Source organism: Ambystoma mexicanum, chromosome 13 (genome assembly GCF_040938575.1).
Source record: "Ambystoma mexicanum isolate Mex_15411 chromosome 13, UKY_AmexF1_1, whole genome shotgun sequence".
Classification (NCBI taxonomy): Eukaryota; Metazoa; Chordata; class Amphibia; order Caudata; family Ambystomatidae; genus Ambystoma; species Ambystoma mexicanum.
In genome coordinates, this window is record NC_090938.1 from 499312904 (window position 1) to 499332418 (window position 19515).

The following is a 19515-nucleotide window of genomic DNA, read 5'->3' on the forward strand; positions in this document are numbered from 1 at the left end:
AACAAACAAGCTCAGACGCTACGATGAATATACCATTCCTCGCAGCAGTGGTCATGGGACACCGCAGGAGGAGGATAGCCAGGCCCAGAATTTTTACACCCAGGACCAGCCTTTTTGGGATGTCTGATGACCAGGTGTATGGGAGGTACAGGTTCCCACCACACATAAAACTCGAGCTGGTGAGTGAGTGGGAGGATGACCTCACATCACCCACCCTGTGCTCCCAAGTACTGAGCCCCTTGGAAAAGGTGCTCAATGTACTGCACTTCTTGGCCACTGGTTCATTTCAGTGGACAAGTGCCATAGTGGGGTGGGGGGTGTCACAGGCCACGCAGTCACGCTGCCTACACCAGGTGTTGGCCATCATGACTGCACACTCTTCAGTCCGCAGGCACATATACATGCCCAGAACACCTGCAGAAAGGCAGGCTGCCGTCCAGGACTTTTATGGGGTGGCACACTTCCACAAAGTGCTAGGTGCCATTGATTGCACCCATGTGGCTCTGCGTCCTCCCAGGGCAACTGAGCATATCTATAGAAACCGCAAGCACTGGCATTCCATCAACGTGCAGGTAGTATGTGATGCCAAGGGAATCATCACCTCAGTATATGCCAACTATCCAGGGTCCACTCATGACAGTTTCATTTTCAGAATGTCACCCTAAACCGGGACCTAGAAGCTGGGCGGCATGGCGATACATGGCTGCTTGGTGAGTATAAATAACTCTGCACATGCATGCATGTCAGATACTGACTAATGTCACAACCCCACTAATGATACCCATCATCACCTCCCCAGGGGACAGTGCCTACCCTCTGAGCACCCACATGATGACGCCAATTCGGAAACCCACCACACCACCCGAGGTAAGATACAACACAGCCCATATTGCAACCCGGGGCATAGTGGAGCGCACATTCGGAGTGCTCAAGTCACGCTTTCGCTCCCTTGACCGCTCTGGTGGGCAGCTGCTATATGCGCCCCCAGTAGTGTGCAGGATCATAGTGGCAACATGTGTCCTGCACAACGTTGCAACCCGCCGGGGCCTGCGGGTGGACATGGTGGTGCCCCCACATCCCCAACCACATGCACGGCCGCTGCACATGGGAGGGGAAAGGGCATGTGGTGAGACAGCCCGTACGCAGCAGGGGGCTAATTATTTCACCTAAAATCACACCCCTGTGGAGTGCACACAGCCCTGGCACATACCAGCTGACAATCAATGATGATGACATAAGGGACAGTCAACTGTCACAACCATACCAGCCTGAGATTGGTCACCTGGAAGTGTTACATTGTATGCATCCCTACCTACTGAAAGACAACCAATGCTGTGAAACAAAAAGGCACACATTTATGTTGCATGAATGACTACCCCCTTGCAAAATACAACATGAAAATAGTGGCATGTCACCCAACCCCTCCCCATCTCAGCTACCCAACAATACAGCAACACAGGATGAAACAGTGGCAAAACATGACAGTACAAAATCAAAGTAGTGCAAGTCTTACAACCTGAATAAGCCAGCACATCGACCCCTTCCAACTGCAGAGGGTTGCTGTCAGGCAAATGTGTCAGTGTACTGCATACAACATGAACTGCATCTGCAAAGGAGACGGCCTTGTGAAGACTTGAAGAAGGTACCTGTGAATAAGGAGGAAGACATGGATGCACAAGCACATATCAATACACCATGCAGTGTTCAATACAACAACAATCCCCACTAGGGATGTCCACACAGTTTTGACCACAGACTGCCCACACAGCTCATGGGAGCCCAATGTCACTGTGTAAGTCACTGTCACTTGGTCACACCCTTCGCAAGCCCATGGAAAGGGGAAGCAGGAGGGGTGTGTAGGTCAGGAACCCAAGCATCCAACCCAAACACAGGGCAAGCCTGCATGTGCCCAGCTGGAATACACAGTGGATGCCCACGGGAGCCACACACTGTGTAAATTTTTTTTTTTTTTTTTAAATGGCCATGTGTGGGCCGGGGGGGGGGCACCCAGGAGGTTCGAGGACAGGGTGCACACCAACACCCACCTGCGTGGATGTTGCCAGGAAAAAAAAAAATACACCCATGGGCTCATGGCCTGCACGGCTACGCCAATGTGGGAGAACTGCCGTCACTCTCTTCACCCTCTGCTGCTACATCAGGAGGTGGCGGTGCTATGGGAGGCAGCCCACGCAAAGCCTTGGTATGGTCCTCCATGGCAGCAAGCATGCGGGTGTGGAAGGTCTGGTTCTGGAGGATGATAGTACGGAGATCTCCATGCAGCACCTCACGGATTGCCTGCAGCTCATCTGAGAGCGAACGTGTGAGCTGCTCCAGCTGCTGTTCTGCCTTAAAATTTCGGGAAGCCTCAAGTTCAACCAGATTCTCCCTGAGGAAATGGAGTTCTAACCTCAGGGCTTCCCTTTGGCCCTGGGTCTATACAGATATGGCTTCGCGCAGAGTCTCCAGTGCCGCCCTTTGGTCCCTGTTGGACGCCAACATGTCCTCCCTGTGTGATTGGCAAATGGACTCTGTTGCCTGCTGTTGGAGCACCATCTGCCTTTCAGGGGGGAAAATGGAAGTGGCCACCCTCTCCATTGCATGAGCCATCATTTCAACCGATGCTCCCTGTTGTGCTGCTATACCGTACATGGAGTTTTCTCATACAGTATTGCCTGGTGGCACACGGCCACCGCGTCGGCAGGCACCACACCTATTTGGGGCAAGGCAATCTGCACCTTGCTGTGCTGGCACTGCCTGAGGCTGCAGGACTGCCTCCCCCCCTCTGATCTGCTGGCCCAGGAACAGGATCAGATGTTGTGGAGTGTGACCCTGCATCCGTAACCGCCAAAGGCGGAGTTACCAACACTGACATCCCCATAGAGGAGTCTACCCCTGGTGCAGGTGGGTTGGACAGAACAGCATCCCTGACAGAAACACTCACCTGCGACAGCACATAAGTCTCATCATCCAATTCAGCACCTGAATCATAGAGGTCTGGGGAGGTGCACCCAGAGACACCCCTGGACAGTATGGTCTGCAGGAGGATTGGGTTTTCAACTACCACCACACCACGTCCTCCACTGGTGCCCGGTCTTGGCTGAGATTCCTCCTGGGTCTGCACCATCTCCTCCACCTCTACAGCATCAAGTGCGTCATCACCTGCAAAAACATGAAAGACAACAAATGGAAACAGGCATGAGCACCATAGCACACACATAGGCCTGACAAGCCAGAGATCCAGTACATGAATTACACATGTCCCACATGACTATAACCCTGGCATGCATGCACTGTCAATGAGTTGGAAGGGGAGGCAAAAAGCAGACACTGAGGACACCAAGATGGAAAAGCAACACATTTGCTGCATGCTGGATAGCACTGGCATCACACATTAGCCTGTGAGTGGCATGTCCAATACACATACATGACACATGCCAGCACACAGATGGCATGTAGCATAGCTATGGTACATTTGACAAGTGCAGCCATATGTCAGTGAATGAGTACTGTCACCCATCCATGTGAGATGGACATGACGAGATGAAAAATGCAAAATAGTGTGACATAATACGCATGTGCCACACACTGCAACACATCCACTGTACAATAATACAGTGATGGCAGGCAGATGGATACATCAACGGTTGGTCACTTCAACATGACAGGAAACACAATCATGCTCCACATTCAAACAGGCCCCAGAAATGTATGTGAGTAGGCCCTTACTCAGTCAGCCTGAATGGTCAAATCATTCCCATAACAAAGTAATAAATGTGGGCCAATGTGGGTTGTACTCTATGACAGAAGCATGTCACATATGTGGCATTAGGGCAGAAAAATGTGTTGCAAAAATGGGAGGATTGAAACAATCAGGCTGAATGAACACTGAAAAATCAGAACAATGTTGTTGCAAGATGACAGTTCAAGGGCAACTGCAGTAATGTGGCGCTAATTGGCTACTGTGGTCAGAAGGGATACTGTCATACCCAAGGCCGGTGAATGGTTTGGAGGAAGCACATGGGTGACCCATACCACTCAGGAGTACACACCCTCACCTGGCACTCAATCATTACACATCACCCAAGAAACATACACATGGATTACACACACTTGCATGGGCACTCACCGGACAATGCCTCATAATCTGGTAGGTCTCCCACACCTTGGATCTGTTCCTCTGTGACGAAGGTTCCAGCAACAGACTCATGTTCAGTGAGTTGGTCGTCCTCTGGTGGAGACCCACCGCCAGTCACCAGAGTAGAGGCATGATTGGAAGCCAGCTTGTTCTTTGCTCTGCGTTTCAGGTCATTCCACCGCTTGCAGTAATCATCAGCTGTGCGCCTCACAAATCCAAGGGCACTAATGTGCTCCGCGATGGTCTGCCAGTGGGCCCTACGTTGAGCAGTCGTAGTCTTATAGCCTGCAGTCACCAACATTTTGTGGCTATGTGCCGACACATAGGCCACAAGTGCATCAAGTTCGGCATCATTGAAGCTAGGCTTCCTTGACGTGCCGGAGTGTGTAGCCGTGTCTGGGGTCTCAGCCTGTAGTGCAAGAGCACCCTTCTTCTTGTAAGGTAGTGCGGTTCCCGAGTGGCTTACGCCGCTCTGGTCAGTAGGGGCAGAAGCGCAGGTGGACTGGGTACTAGAAGCCTGTAAAAGCACAATGATCACAGTCTTGGTGCAGGCATTGGCTGCAGGGTGATGTCGGCAGGGCCAACATCGGTGTGATGGACCTGGACCGACACTGTCCCAGCTGGGAGACTCGGAGCTGGGGTGGATTGAGCTGCAGCTGCCCCTGCAGCCTCCCCACCCTGGCTACTTGGGGCAGCAGATGACATTGCTGCCCCAGATCCACGTGGCCTGGTGACAGCAACTTTCACCGCCACACGTGGATTAGACTTGCTGACCTGGAAGTCAGCCTGGGAGACATCCTGTGCCGGTTCAGGTGACAAAATAGGCCGGTCCAACAAAGGCTGAGCTGGGATGGTGTCAGCTATGTTTCCCACAACCATTGGGGGGGCGGCATAGGTGTCCCCGATTGGTCCTCCACACACAGGGCTCTAGGGGCACCCTGCAAATCCTGGCCACATCCCCTACCGTGCCCACTATGCCCACCTTTTGGAGGTCGGCCACCTTTGCCTCCCTTACTGCTTGGTCGCCTCCCAACCCTGGCACTGATGTTGGTGTGTGTATGGGAGTTGCAGTAAACAATTGTCCTGGGCAATTGGGGTGAAAGGGGTAGGATACTAGATGGAATTCGTACCCTAGTGCTCTAGCAAGTCTGTATGTGACCCCTGGGGGAGGATGATGGTCACGCAACGCACAGGCACCCCAAAAACAAAAGTACACGTGCACGCAACCCCTGGTAGACCACGTGCGTGGAAAAATGAACCCGCACTACGCTGTGGGACCCAGAAACACAAAAATAAGCGTACGCATGTTACACGCAGCCTGGGGTACGCGACACACGGGGGCAACCACAGTTAGAAAATACGTAAGCGACTCCCCGTCTGCCTTGAAAAAGAACGTAAAAAAGACGCGCGTGTGCGCGTTGGCAACACCCCTGCCAAAAGAAGAACGCAGTCTGAGGAAACAGGGAGTACGAACTGGAAACGTTGTGAAGTAATCGCGTGTGAACCGACAAGAAGTACAAGAAACACCCGCTCGCTCTGCACAAAAAGCACGTACAAGAAAATAGCGTGATACTCGTACCTTTTAAGCCAGCCCACACATGCAACGTCACTTACGGCTTACGCGCTAAGGCCCTTTCCTCCAATAGCATGGTGACGTGCAGTTTTCTCACGTGCTGATTCACAATGCACCCGTGTTGTGGGGAACGCCCGTGCGTGTCACGTCGCTTACGCGCTAAGGGCCTTTCCTCGGATTTCACGCTGACGTGCACTTTTTTCACGTGCCAAATCACTCAGTATCAAGCTGGCCACGCGAAAACACATGGAAGACCACGCTCCTGCCCAAAAGGCAATTTTCCTGCCCACAAGAGCCCCGAGCACGCTCCCACCAGCCATCTGCTGCTGCCTGCCTGCTGCCCATGTGCCCTGCTATTTGGTGCCTGCACGTCAGCCATCTGCAGGGGTCCAGTTGCTGTGTCCACCCCTGCTGGAACAGAAGACTCCCGACTGGGATACCATCGCTCCACAGCCCAGCCCCAGGTCCCAGTTGCCCACCCACGCCTGCCTCGGGGGGTCGCAGAGAGGCAGAGGGCCACCAGCTTCAGTGAGAAGGAAGTTGGTGTCCTGGTGGAGCATGTCCTAGGGCATTAGGATGCCCTCTTCGGAACATCACACGCCAACAAGGAAGGACGGGAGAGGATTTGGGAGGACGCAGTGGTTGGCATCAACGCGGAGGGGGTGGCAACCCGCGACTTCAAGCACATCCGGAAGCGCTGGGAGGACTTCAGGTCCAGGACCCTCTACAAGGCCCAGTGCTTCGCGGAGGGGGGGCCGGGTCAGCATGAGCAACATCCAGATGAGGGTCCTGGAACGCATAGGCCCAGCGCTCCACGCCCAGATCCTTCGGAGGCAGACCCGTCTGGAGTTGAGCGGTAAGTGGCCAAGCATTGCTGTGTGAGACAGGGCAGTTGCAGTGTGCTGGTTGTCTGATACTTGCCTGTATGTGTGACATAGGCCATGTATGGATGTGTGTGTGCAGGGACATCATGGTCATGCATGTGAGACCAGTAATGTGTGAACCACATGGATGGTGCATGTGTTCCAATGCAACATGGGGAGCTGTATGCGGAATGCACACATGAATGCATGCCAGTCTCTGTTCTTGGACATGGAGGGTGAGGGATGGGTGCTGCTCTCATGTACATGTATGGTGCACATGTGTGTGTGTCTGAGACTTTGAAACGCCATGGATGCATGGCACATGTCTGTGATGATGTGTAGATTCACACTTGGACTATGCCCTGCCTTTTTGTGTATATAGTTCTTTATTAGGTTGTTTTTTTGCTAGGTTTCATTTCATTCGTTGGGCACATGGACCCTGGATTACTTCTTTGTACATAGTTGAACAGTGGATTTATCTATTATTTTTCTCACCATGGAGCAATGGATTTTACTGTTTCCATTTCCTTTGGATTTGATTTGGTGGCCTGACACTTTGGACACATTTTCATTTTGATTTATTTGGATTCAGACTTCATGTTTTTCTTTTTGTGTTTTGGACATGCTGCATTTCCTTTTTTTCAAACATTTTTTTCATGTTTTCATTTGATTACATTCTTTTTGTGTTCAATACATTTTGGTTTATTACTTTGATCTGTGGTATTCTCTCATTGGTTTCATGCATGTCACGTGTAGGTTTTCCCAATCACCAGCACCCATTGGGTGTGTGTGACAGATGTGTTGATGTACATTCTTTCCATTTTGGTTGTATCATGTAATGGGCATTTCAATGTGGGGTGGATGGGATACTTGGTTGGGTCTTTGCACAGGGGTGGCGTGTGGTGGGATTTGGGAGGCCATGAGGCCCATGATTGTGGATCATGATGACGTGTTGGGGGGACATGAGTCAGGGCCTGCTGGCAGGTGCCCCTCACTGCTGGGGGCGGGGTGCTGGGGGACATTAGTTATGTGGGCTGGCTGGGGGGCATGCCCATGGTGGATGGGCTGCGTGCAGGACATGACCAGGGGTGCTGGGTAGTCCCCTGTGGTGTGGGCTGCCTGCAGGGGCCGTGGAGTGGGTAGAGGGCACACCTGGGAGGACCCACACTGCCAATTCACTTGTGGGACTCCCCGCGCACCCGCTCGCACAGGGCCAATCGCGTGAGAAACTCCCCGCGAACCCCCAAAATACACGTACCCCGCTCGCACAGGGCCAATCGCGTGAGAAACTCCCCGCGAACCCCCAAAATACACGTACCCCGCTCACACAGGGCCAATCGCGTGTGAAACTTCCTGCGAACCTCAGTAATACGCGATTGGCCCTGTGCGAGCGGGGTACGTGTATGAAACTTCACGTGCACCCCTAAAATACACGTACCCTGCTCGCACAGGGCCAATCGCGTGTGAAACTTCCCGCGAACCCCCAAAAAACACGTACCCCGCTCGCACAGGGCCTATCGCGTGTGAAACTTCACGTGCACCCCTGAAATACACGTACCCTGCTCGCACAGGGCCAATCGCGTGTGAAACTTCCCGCGAACCCCCGAAATACATGTACCCCGCTCGCACAGGGCCAATCGCGTGTGAAACTTCCTGCGAACCCCGAAATACACGTACCCCGCTCGCACAGGGCCAATCGCGTGTGAAACTTCCCACACACCCCCGAAATACACGTACCCCGCTCGCACAGGGCCAATCGCGTGTGATTCTCCCCGCGCAGCCGGGTACGTGTATTCGGAGGGGTGCGCGGGGAGTTTTACAGGCATTTTTGTGGTTGGGGGCCTGTATGCTGGTCCACTGGCCTGTGCGCCATGTACGGGATTTGTGCACTGTACATGGTGCACGGGGAGGGGTTGGGGGCATAACTGGCGCTGCTGCAGGGTCACTGCGCCACGGCTGCTAATGGATGTTAAAATCCATGAATACGCTGTGCGCGGAAATGGATTTTGGCGCACGTGGCTGGCGCAGATTGATGTGCGCGCACACTGTGCGCCAGCCGCGTGCGCCACTTGTGCGCTGAATTCTATGAATTACCCCCAAAATGTGGATTTGCGGGCCTCCTTTACATTTTCTTTCAGGGTGTGTTTTATATATTAAGGAAGTTTATCGCTTGTATGTTTAATCGGGTTATAAAATGGATCAACTCACAAAATTTGATTGTACAGCGTTTCGTGAGCCACAAGTGTAGAGGCTTGAGCATTTAAAATAAAAAAAATAAGTTGTTTGGTTGGCTTAAGATTCAAGCAAATGAAGAGCTGGAATACACCCATCAGTTGCTTATTTGGGAAAACGAGCCAATCCCCGACTCCATGAACAGGCCACATATCCTCATTCCGTTATTTCATTAAGACTTATTAGCACAGAAAAAAAGGCTGAATTGCCATTATCGGCACGCTGCACGTCACTGATGAGAGCAGACCATCATTCGTGTTCAGCTCATTTCGATGCAGTGTTTATTATGGAAATCTATTGTCACACCCTCCACGAAGGTCAGCTCCAAATACTGCTCGAGGCGAGTACCAAAGTAGGCAAAGTAGACAAATAAATAAAGCGAGGGGGAATTGGCCCCAACCTTGACACGCTGGGTTTCGGCATCGGTCCCGAATATCCCAGAAGGTCAGCAGAGCCAAGCTACATGCCCGAACCAAGACAAAAGTTCAATATGTGAGAACCATAACTGAGAAACCAACAGGCTCACGCAGGGGCGTTGCTAGGGGGGGGCTGAGGGGGCTATAGCCCCGGATCTTTTGGCTGTAGCCCCGGATAGAAGCTCAGGAGCTACAGCCAAAAGACTAGCTAGCCCCGAGTCCTGACAGCCTGGACATTAGCTTAGCCCCGGATCTTTTCCAGACCTAGCAGCACCCCTGGGCTCACGTATGATGAGTTTTATCATAGAAAGGGCGAGAATGAACATAAGACAGGGAAAGGTTAGCTGCAAGCCTTATGGCGATGATTGGAGAACAAGACAGAGCCAAGGTGTACGTTGCCTAATCTATACTAAAGAAGCAGCCAGAGCTGAAATACGACCAGTTTCCCTGACAAATGGAGGCTGTATGTCTTCAGCATTGTGTGAAATGGAGTTTCCAATCCTCAAATAATGTATATCCTCTAACTCGCTAATATTCTTATTTGAGCAATACAAAAGAAAGAATTAACAACAAAAAAAAAGTAATTACAATATCACATTTTATAGAGTGTTTCATGTCCGAATCCTATAAGAATACGAGTGTCGGGTGTTTGCGGTGATGGTTTGAGAAAAGAAATGAGAATTTTGTCTAGAACACACTAAAGGATTAGATTAAAACTGAGATACATCCTGCACATACAAGACAAGACATTTAAGTATGCAAAGACACAGCCGTCCAGGTCATATATAGCTATCCAAAGCACACAATAAAATGCTCATAGCTCGTTTGGAACATTTCAGAACCTGTTACGGCGCTCCCCTTACCTCTCTCCACACATACACAATATTATTGACTAAGATACGCCCCTGCCGCTAACGTTTTGTTTAAGAAACCACTACTTAATACGTTGACTGGAACGCTTAGCTTACATAAAGACTCCCTGCGCATCCCTTTAGTTATCCTAGTCACGTGGTTGTTCGTGAGCTGTTTTTAACGTCACAGTGTCGTGCCATTTCTATTGCATAGCCATCGCCTGCTTCGGAAAAGGCATTCTAATGTATTCAGTCAGCTGGCGGACCAACCGAGAGACACTGCGGTAAAGAAGCCCTGCGCCACTTAATGGGCATTGCCCCAAACGCCAAGTGACAGGCGGCACGGCGAGAGGGGGCTGCCCGGAACATCCAGAATGGATTTGGAGACATGGAGCGGAGGTAATCATGGTGCATTATTACGTCAACACATTATACCAAAGGATTCATAGAAGTAAACGAGAGCGTGCGTGGCAGTGAGCCCTAGATTGGCCACGTCCTTTCTAACGATCCATCAGGGACGGGCAATCTTAGAATTCCACGGGCAGGGGGGTGCATCAATGAAAACGTTACCGCAGTCAGAACGCATCAATTCGGTGTAACAAGTCTGCGAAGGCCCCCCCAAGCCCTGCAGATCCATCAACATCCGATTGAAGGGCATTTTCTGCCACAAGAACGCTGAAAAAGGACTCCCCACTCCACCCCCAGCACACTAAGATCCATTAACATCCGAATTAATGGGATTTGTTGCTAAATGCACACAAGTTAAAATGTGGGACCCTCTCTCGCCACGTGCCAGCGAATCTAGTTAGCATCCTTCCGAGATGCATTCGCTAAAATATGCACAAAACCCCTAAAATACAGCCCCCCACCCACCTCACCACGTCCTATGGATACATCAACATCCTACTGAAGGGCACTTGCTACACACACACCGGGACCCCACTCTCACAACGACCCACAACACCCTACCGAAGGGCACTTGCAGGATAAAATGTGGCCCCTTCTCTCACCACGACCATGCGAATCTGGCAACATCCTACAGATGGGCATTTGCTGCAACATGCACAAGAACCCCTAAAAGTGCACCTCGCCTCTGCAATCTACCAACATCCTTCTGAAGGTAATGTGCAGCCACATGCACAAGGACCCTAAAAAGTAGGACCCCAATGGACCACATCCCTGCAGATCTAGCAACATTTGCAGCAACAGGCCAAAAAAACGAAGTCAGAGCCTCATTTACCCAACATAATGCATCCAGCAACGACCTGCTTTATGGCATTTGCTGCAACATGAAAACCATACCCCTCGACCCCCCACCCCACTACACGCCCGTTGATCCAGAAACATCCTTCTAAAAGGGAATGCACTGTAGCATACACAAGGACCCTAAAAAGTGGGAACCCCTCACCACACCTCCTGAAATCTATCAACATCCTTCGGAAGTGCATTTGCAGCAATACTAAAAAAAAAAAAATAGAAAAAATATACGGGATCCCCAAGCATTGCCCCAGGCCATCTTGCAACAACCTACTGAAGGGCAGCCACTGCAACATGCACAAGAAGCCCAAAAAGCTGAGCCCCCTCTCACCACACCCATGCAGATCTAGCAACTACGTACTGAAGAGCATGTGTAGCACCATGCACAAGACCCCTAAAAAGTGGAAACCCCTTACTGTGCCTCTGCACAGATCTTGGCCAGCGCTGCAGTATAGGGGGGAACCCCTGCAGCCAGAAAGCACAGGAGAATAATCTGGAAGGCACGGGGACCGAGGGACAAAATTCAGGCTGCCTCACGCAGCCGAAATAACAAGAGGCCACAAAGCACCAGGTCCCACCCATCCCCGCCGTTTGTAGCATATAGGTTAGACCTGGGACTAACCACACCAAGGTGCAAAGGCACTAACAAATGCCGCACCCAGGTCAGCATCAGGTAGGAGAGAATCCGTTTTCTGGGTACTCCGGACGGAACACCACAGTCAAAGACTTTCTTTTCCCATATCCCACCCACACGGAAATAAGAAAAAAGGGGAGAAGAAAAGGAATACAGGGCAAAGAACGTAACCCACGACGTTGTGGGAAGAACAAGAGGGCGGCACAGGCCAGGTACACGCCCCTGGACCTCGTGCCCAAAAGTGTATTTTTGTTTATTATTGTGTGATTTTGTTATACTTTACAAAATACGTTTTTACAATGATGTTATGTGCAATAAAAACCACAGCCTTTTATTGGCAACACTTACCCAACGCTTCAGTCATCATTAGCTAACCCGTAACTTTGGGGAGCAGTCACGGTCTCTTGGCTCCACTGATTAAGCAAGAGCCTACTAAAGAGCATTCGCACCAACAAGAACCCTACAAAGCAGTAGATCATTGCGCCCTGGCGTATTTAGCAAGATCCAACTGAGGGATATTCACTACACATGCACAAGAACTGTACACAAATCCCTTCTCGCCACACTAGAATTACATTCCATTAATCCATCAGTGGGATGCTTCAACTCAGTTAAGAACCCGGATGTGTTTTTGTATTGTCAAATACAATTCTTAAAGACTTCTTGGACTGCTATTACTCTAATTAGTCATTTCTAAAAGAACCTCTGCTCAGCATTTTTTCTTTCAATTATCACATTTTATTGAACTGTACTTGTAACTTAATTTTTGCAGGTGCTCTCCAATCTTATCATTTTGATTTAACCATGTGGACTATGTTGCTGTCTTGTTATGCCAAAACACACTATTTGGGAGACAGAACTCTAGAGGAAGATTGTTGCAGGACAATATACGATAGGATATGGGAAAGCGTTGATGGCAGTAATTTCTGTTACTTAGATTAATGGTAAGAGGTTCAATGATAGCATAACGTAAAGTAGTCTTGTATAACGCTACTTCTGCCATTTTGATAGCCCCTTGCCACTGACCGCATGGTTCTCTCTGTGGCTTTCTCCCCTCGCTCCTATTGTTTTTTGATTGTAGCGACCCTGGCTTCACAAATAACCCCAGCTACTTCCCCGATGACTTGGTGCAGCACGCGACAACAGTGACTCGTTTTCAGCCTGACCATTGCGATCAAGTGGTGCTCAGCTTGTAAAGCAGTTTCGAATTTGAGAAAGATAGTCTATTTTGGAGCCTTCTAATTAGGTTGGGTTATCAAGAATGTAATGTACTCGGACTGTTCATAATGATGGACACCCAACACAAAAATTGCACTACGGTGATCCATTAAATCCCTATGCAAACATACAATACTATATGCTGGCACGTGCACGCTTTTCAAAAATGCTTTGGAAGGGGTTCTGAAAGCATGAGTTTTTGGCAACAAAAATCGGTTCATCAATAGACACAACTTCTACTGCAAGTCCCAAAAAATGACTTCCAAAATGATCTAAAAACGAACCTGAAACACAAATGGAATGCTGCATACACTGTGTGCCACAGGCGGGGACAACGCCCTACCTCTAGATGTCCTGGTTGCACTGTTGGAACAAAAAGGCAGCATTGGCCCATCAAGAAATGTATTTAATGGTGTCTTATGAACACTTTCAGTGCTACATTAGGGTTTAAAACGGCAGCATGCTGCATCGCCATGCTGCATCGCCATGCTGCCAGTACCCTCCTCAGAATTTTAAAGAGATATTGTCATTAGTTAATTCATGCAGAACTAAAAAAAGACAGTCCACTGGGAGTGCTGCACTCGGCTAAAGGAAAGATACAGAAATATAATCTACAAACAAGCACATCTTCACATTCCGCATGCACTACCGCCAAATATTGGGAGCAATCATGGAGATGTATGAAGGCAAGAACCAACAAAAGAAAACTGCAGAACCAGAGCGCCTGGCAGAGCAGTTTCTCGAATCCATAGGTATCGCTTCCCAAAACACACAGCTTGGAGAAGGACGAGCTAGATACAAAAGTGTGTGGTCACTAGCATACCAATATCAATGGATAGCCTGGCATCAAAGTGGGGAAGAATGCAGTCCCTGTAAGTTCAAAGAAGGGCATGAGAATTTAAGAAAAGCTTTCAAGGGGCTTCTGGTGTTCGAATAGGAGTAGATGATGGATCTGTTCAACATTCTAGCAGGGGGCAATACAAAAGGGGGTGGGGTGAGTCAGGATTCCTCCAGAGCAGAGTGCTGTCTGGTAATAGCTTTCTAGTCAGGCTGAGTACACAACAGCTAAAGCGTTAAATTAGCAGAGAGATAACTGGAGACTAGGGTAGATTTAGGTAAGTTCTTGCTGTCAGGGAGCAGTAGAAAAGTAACAGAAGGGTGCAGAGAGGGTAAACAAGAAGCCCAAAATGTGGTCAGAGGCGATAAACTGATCTTAAGACTGTGAACGCAATTTATGACACGGTCAGTTTTAGATTATGAACCATCAGAATGAAAGAATGGAAAGAATTAGGAACATATTGACCAATAAGTGTGTGGATGACACCACAGTTTGTCAATATGGTCCAGTCTGGGGAGATCGGAGGAGAGAGTAGAATCAGATTGGAGGTTTCAGTCAGAGATAAAACTTCAATTTCCTATCTAGGGAAGCCAACAGAAAACCTATGTAATCTTGGTGGGGATGTCCTCAGAGGATAACCAGGTAATGAGATTTTGAGGTGGCATGAGAGGCTAGCTATCAGGTCATGTATGGATGTGCCATGAGAGACAAACCACGGGATGATAGATGTGGCTGCCCTCAAAGACCAACAATAAGGTTAGATCGATAAAGTAGCTGACAACTCAAAGTTGACATCTGGGAAGCCATAAAATAAGATTAGCAGTCGAGTCAGGTGGCTATGAAAGGTGGGCCATCGAGTGAGGTCTGGGGGGCCAACACAGTGAAGTATTTTGCTGAGATTTGGGTTTCCAGCACGTTAGCCATGGAGACAAGTCTGAAATTGACAGACATCAAACAAAACGCAAATCTGCAGTTCATGTCACAGAGTAGTTATGCTATTGGATCTAGAGGTGCTGAAGGAAAGTAACCCCAAACTGTTTATTCCCCCAAAAAGTACCCTTACGTTTTACAGTGACATTACTAGTCTATGGTCAGCGGCTTGCAAGCAAATTGAAGAATCTATCAAAACATAAGGCAGCAAATTTAAAACAGATTAGCGTAATGCATTTTGTTGAAAGGAGTATGAAAACAGAGAGCAAAGATTAGGGGCGACAAGGTCATCACCACCTTCAATGGGCTAAGACTCCACAGCGGGCGCATTAAAGCAAGGAGAGCCCAGCCTGCTGCCAAGGGTCAAGGAGTTTCAATGGGGGCAGGATAATGCCACCCCACCCACACCATAGGGTGAGTTCAGTGGCAGACACTATTCCCAGTTGCAGCCAGTGGCTTGTGCATATTAAGATTTGCTGGTGGCAGATTTCCGTAAACCTGATTAAGACCATCTAGGACCGCTGAAATCCAGCATCTCCATGAACCACAACTCCAATAATATTACATTGGAAAGTAATTACAGCCTGCGGACAAAATTAGAGGAGATACCGAGCAATGACACCACTGAAAGCGACTAATAAGCCATCAAGACAGAATCCGCAAACAGATACCATAGATGACAACCTTAGCGTCCTGCAGGCGCTAAGATATGTGAGTGCGGACTATCCGCATCATGAGTCTACTACACAGACCTAGCTGCCTCCTGTGCCATCTCCCTCCGAGTGCAGCTACTGCGAAACGAGAGAATGTAATCCGGAACAGTGGGCTCGTAAGAATAAAACATCCACTCCAGACACTCACCTCTCCTATTACTATGCTCACTCTCTACTCTACACCAACACACAATAGAGTGCAGCTATACCCCTCAATCAATTTAGGCCTAGCTGCTCACATACAAACAATACTCCATGAACACCTCAACATCCTGCTAGAACGCAGGTATACCCCCACGAAGAAAAAAAAAAAAATTATCAGCCTAGCTGCACACATACACGTCCTACACAAGCCTAATGCCGCCAGAATGCAGTCTCTGAGACCAACCACCAGACTGCACACATTCAACTGATCTCTCAATACCACCACACCTAATTTTAGGATGCAGCTACATCAGGCAATCGCATCAGCTGCTCACATATTGAGTGCACCCAAGCACCCTATGCTACCCTACTCTTTGACTGACCTGGACTACGGTCCCCAAGGGCGTTCAACCCACAAGCGCTTTGAGGTCATACCAATGATATATAGAGTGCTATATAAATGCCAAATAACATAACAGATACATCAGCCAGGTGTGTAAATGAGGTGTGTCAATGAGTAATACAATATCCAGAGATTTGTGGGTCTATGGCAGCCCCTTCATCCATCCATTTTACCTGGAAGGGTAGGCGTAATGGCAACAACACATGAAGGCTTCCATGGACCTAGCGTGAGGAGATGGCTGCAAGGGGCCTCCATGTCATGTCACGAAAGGGCTGGTGGTGGCAAACACATCACCAGAGGACAGCCAGTGATCACCTCGTGGCTTGTCCGTGGCAGCCGCAACATTTCAGCAGCATCAGTGACCTCCGAAACCACCTTGATGGGTGTCAGAGTAACTGACATGAATTGTAGGACATGAACGGGGTACACGCTTTCAGGTACATCACCTTTAGTGTTTGTAGTGGCAGGCAGTTTGGATAAGGTGTGTTAATGCCAGACGTGTGACTTGAGAAGTGTGATTCGTGATCAGCTGGGGTGGGAGCGTGTCAATAAGGAAGAGGTTGTCACTGACAGCTTCCTCATCTAAAGGATGTCAGTGGAATCTGGTTACAATGAGGCATATGCGGTGATTCCATGCAATTTGTGAGCAGCAGCATAGTGGCTGTACTCTGATATCAGAGTTAGAGATGAGCCAGAAGGAGGTAAACCAATTTGGTACTGAGGTGGCAGAACAAGTGCCAATGCCGTGCCACGGAAAGACAGAAGGAGGGTATGTATAATGATATTTCCCTTTATCTGCAATAAAAACAACAGAGGATGTCCTGACCCGCCGCTTTATTGCTGCCCTGTCTGACTCACCGGCACAGATTCACTAGGGGAGAATTACTTTAATTTAACATTCCCACAAACCCTGCTTTTTGACTCACCCGTGCCGCCATCTTCCACTCCTGTCCTGTCCGCCACAGATGCTCGGACTGCACTGACAGAGCGCGTACCCGAGTTTGCGCGCACCCTTTCCTGCGCGTATTCGCAACACCAGACTGCGCTTATGGGCGGAGCCATTGACATGGCAGCCATGTTGGTGTCAGGCGGACGTATCGATGTTATTGCCAACAGAAGCGTTTTGCGTGCGCTGGATAGGCGACGCAAGTACGTATCCTGGGAGTTGCTGAAACGACGTCACGAAGGCGTGGCGCTACGATGTATGTTACATGTATTGAGACAAGTCAGATACACGGGAACAACCCTCCATCTTTAAATTGTTGTAGGTTGCATTATCGCTAGAAATAGCTAAACGTTAAAATCAAACGGAAGTAAACGAATCCAAAAACGTTTAAGTAAATGATGAAAACAACTCTTTAACCAGGAATCATCAGCTTCCAATTACTGTCATCAAAATGAAGATCTTCTTGATTATAGCTTTCTAAAAACAGTTTGCTTCCTTTAACTTTCTGTTAAAGTGTTATCTCATTCAATTGAACAAGGTTTTTACCGCAGTTCTACGTAATAGCGCGGTTGTGCAGGAATTGTTTAGTCCCTTTTCGATGTGACTCGGCAGCTTCCACGCTTCACTGAACAGCTCATCAGTTTCTTCAGGTCGTTATATTTACTGTTAGCTGCTGCCTTGCTGCAGTGGCAGTTGTGGGGAAGCCGGCAGGACAAGGGCAGTTCCATTAATTTGTGGCCAAAGAATGGAGTGAGACCTAACCTGCTGAGCTATCTTCTGTTTGCCTCCTCCACTCTGTTAGATCGTGGGTTCACTTAGCGGGCACAGACATACACACGCCATACACGTGCCTCGTGACACAAATGAATACAACCACATATGTTAGTGATTAATATCCGACTGCTTTATTGGCGCCTCTCACGCAACTACGTTAACTGCGGTCATGGGACCGCGACTCACATGTCTCTGTGGATCGGGTGAGCACGGATAACGACATTACATCTCCCCCCAAAATTGCATTGTCCTACCTCATTTCTTCGATCCACCTTCTTGGCCTGCGAATGGTGCAGTATGGTCTCACTCAAGGTTGTGTCCATCTTCGGTTTGCGGTTCTCTTGGGAAAACATGCTCCCCTGTGTCCGACTCGTCTTCATTACCTGAGTATGCAGACACTTCCTTCGCTCAAGCATCGTCCTCACTCCACTTCAAATCCTTCAGGGGTGCACTGTTGTCAGTCCTTCTGAAGAACGAGCTGTTCCTTGTTACTGTCCAACCCACTATCTCAGCAGTTATCATAGATCATTTAGTGCTGGTGATCGTTAAGGGCTGAGGATCGAACGGTGGTGTGTGTTTGCGAAATGAGTTCTAGCGCACCAGGACATGGTCACCTATTTTCCAGACTGCATCTCGAGCTTGGTGCCGGCGGTCCGCATACTCTTTCATTCTGTCTTTGGCTTGATTATCTCTTCTGACCTCCTGTTCCTTTTGACTCTCTTCTGTATGCTGTGCTTCATGGGGTGTCCTTGATCCTATTGGGCGACCAAACATCAGCTCTGCAGGACAGGCTCCTGTGGAGTCGTGAGGGGTGTTTCGTTGTCCCATAGGAGTTGGTATAGGGATTGTTCAGAAGGCATGTGGGTGATGTTAGCGATTCTGATGGCCCTCTTGACATTCACCATGAAGTGTTTGACGGCTCCATTTGCCTGTGGCCACAGAGGCGTGACCTTCCGGTGGTGGAATCCTATGTAGTTGGCGAAGTTGTGAAATTCCTTGCCAGTGAACAGGGGCCCATTATCCGATTTGATCACCTTGGGGACCCCGTACGCAGAGAATATCTGGTCTAGGGCTTGGATTTCCACGGTGGCGGCTGTGGAGGACACTATCTCCACTTCAGGATATCTAGAGTGTTCATCCAGTGCCACTAGCACATATTCTCCCGATATCAGTGGCTGTAAAAGTCAATCGCAACTTCTTCCCATATTCCCTCTAGGGGGGCGGGGTTGTCATGTGCAGTGGCTTCGGGAATGCTGCGGGTTGTAGACTGAGGCATATGTGGCAGGATTTCAGTGTCGTCTCAATCATCTTGTCCATGCCGGTGAACCACATTTCTTTCTGGAGCATGCGTTTCGTTGACACTATGCCCCTGTGGGTTTTGTGTGCAATGTCTACTGCTCTCTGGTGGAGGGACGCTGGCAGCACTATTTGGTCTCCTTTGAGTATCAGCGATGATGGCAATAGGGATAATTCCTCCTTGTATCTTGTGAGGGACTTGAACAGTGGTCCGTCCAGTGACAGGTTGTCTCGTATTGACGATTCAGCAAAGTTACACCTTCTGTTCAGGATGCATGAGGTTCTAAAGGCC

The 19515-nt window shown here is 49.3% G+C and overlaps 1 protein-coding gene across 3 annotated transcripts in view; it reads right to left on the reverse strand.

Moving 5' to 3' along the window:
* NSF (N-ethylmaleimide sensitive factor, vesicle fusing ATPase) overlaps positions 1-18265 on the reverse strand; it is a 1025749-nt gene extending 1007484 nt beyond the window's left edge. The window contains exons 1-2 of one of the 3 annotated variants that reach the window (XM_069634161.1): positions 17134-17280; positions 2942-3159 (exon numbers count right to left, since the gene is read on the reverse strand). In XM_069634161.1, the coding sequence (XP_069490262.1) occupies positions 2942-3159; positions 17134-17275 (360 nt within the window). In that variant the 5' untranslated portion in view covers positions 17276-17280. Of the gene's footprint in view, positions 1-2941; positions 3160-17133; positions 17281-18181 lie in introns of those variants that run through there. The other 2 variants (XM_069634162.1, XM_069634163.1) reach the window with 2 other exon arrangements.
* Positions 18266-19515: the final 1250 nt, after the last annotated feature.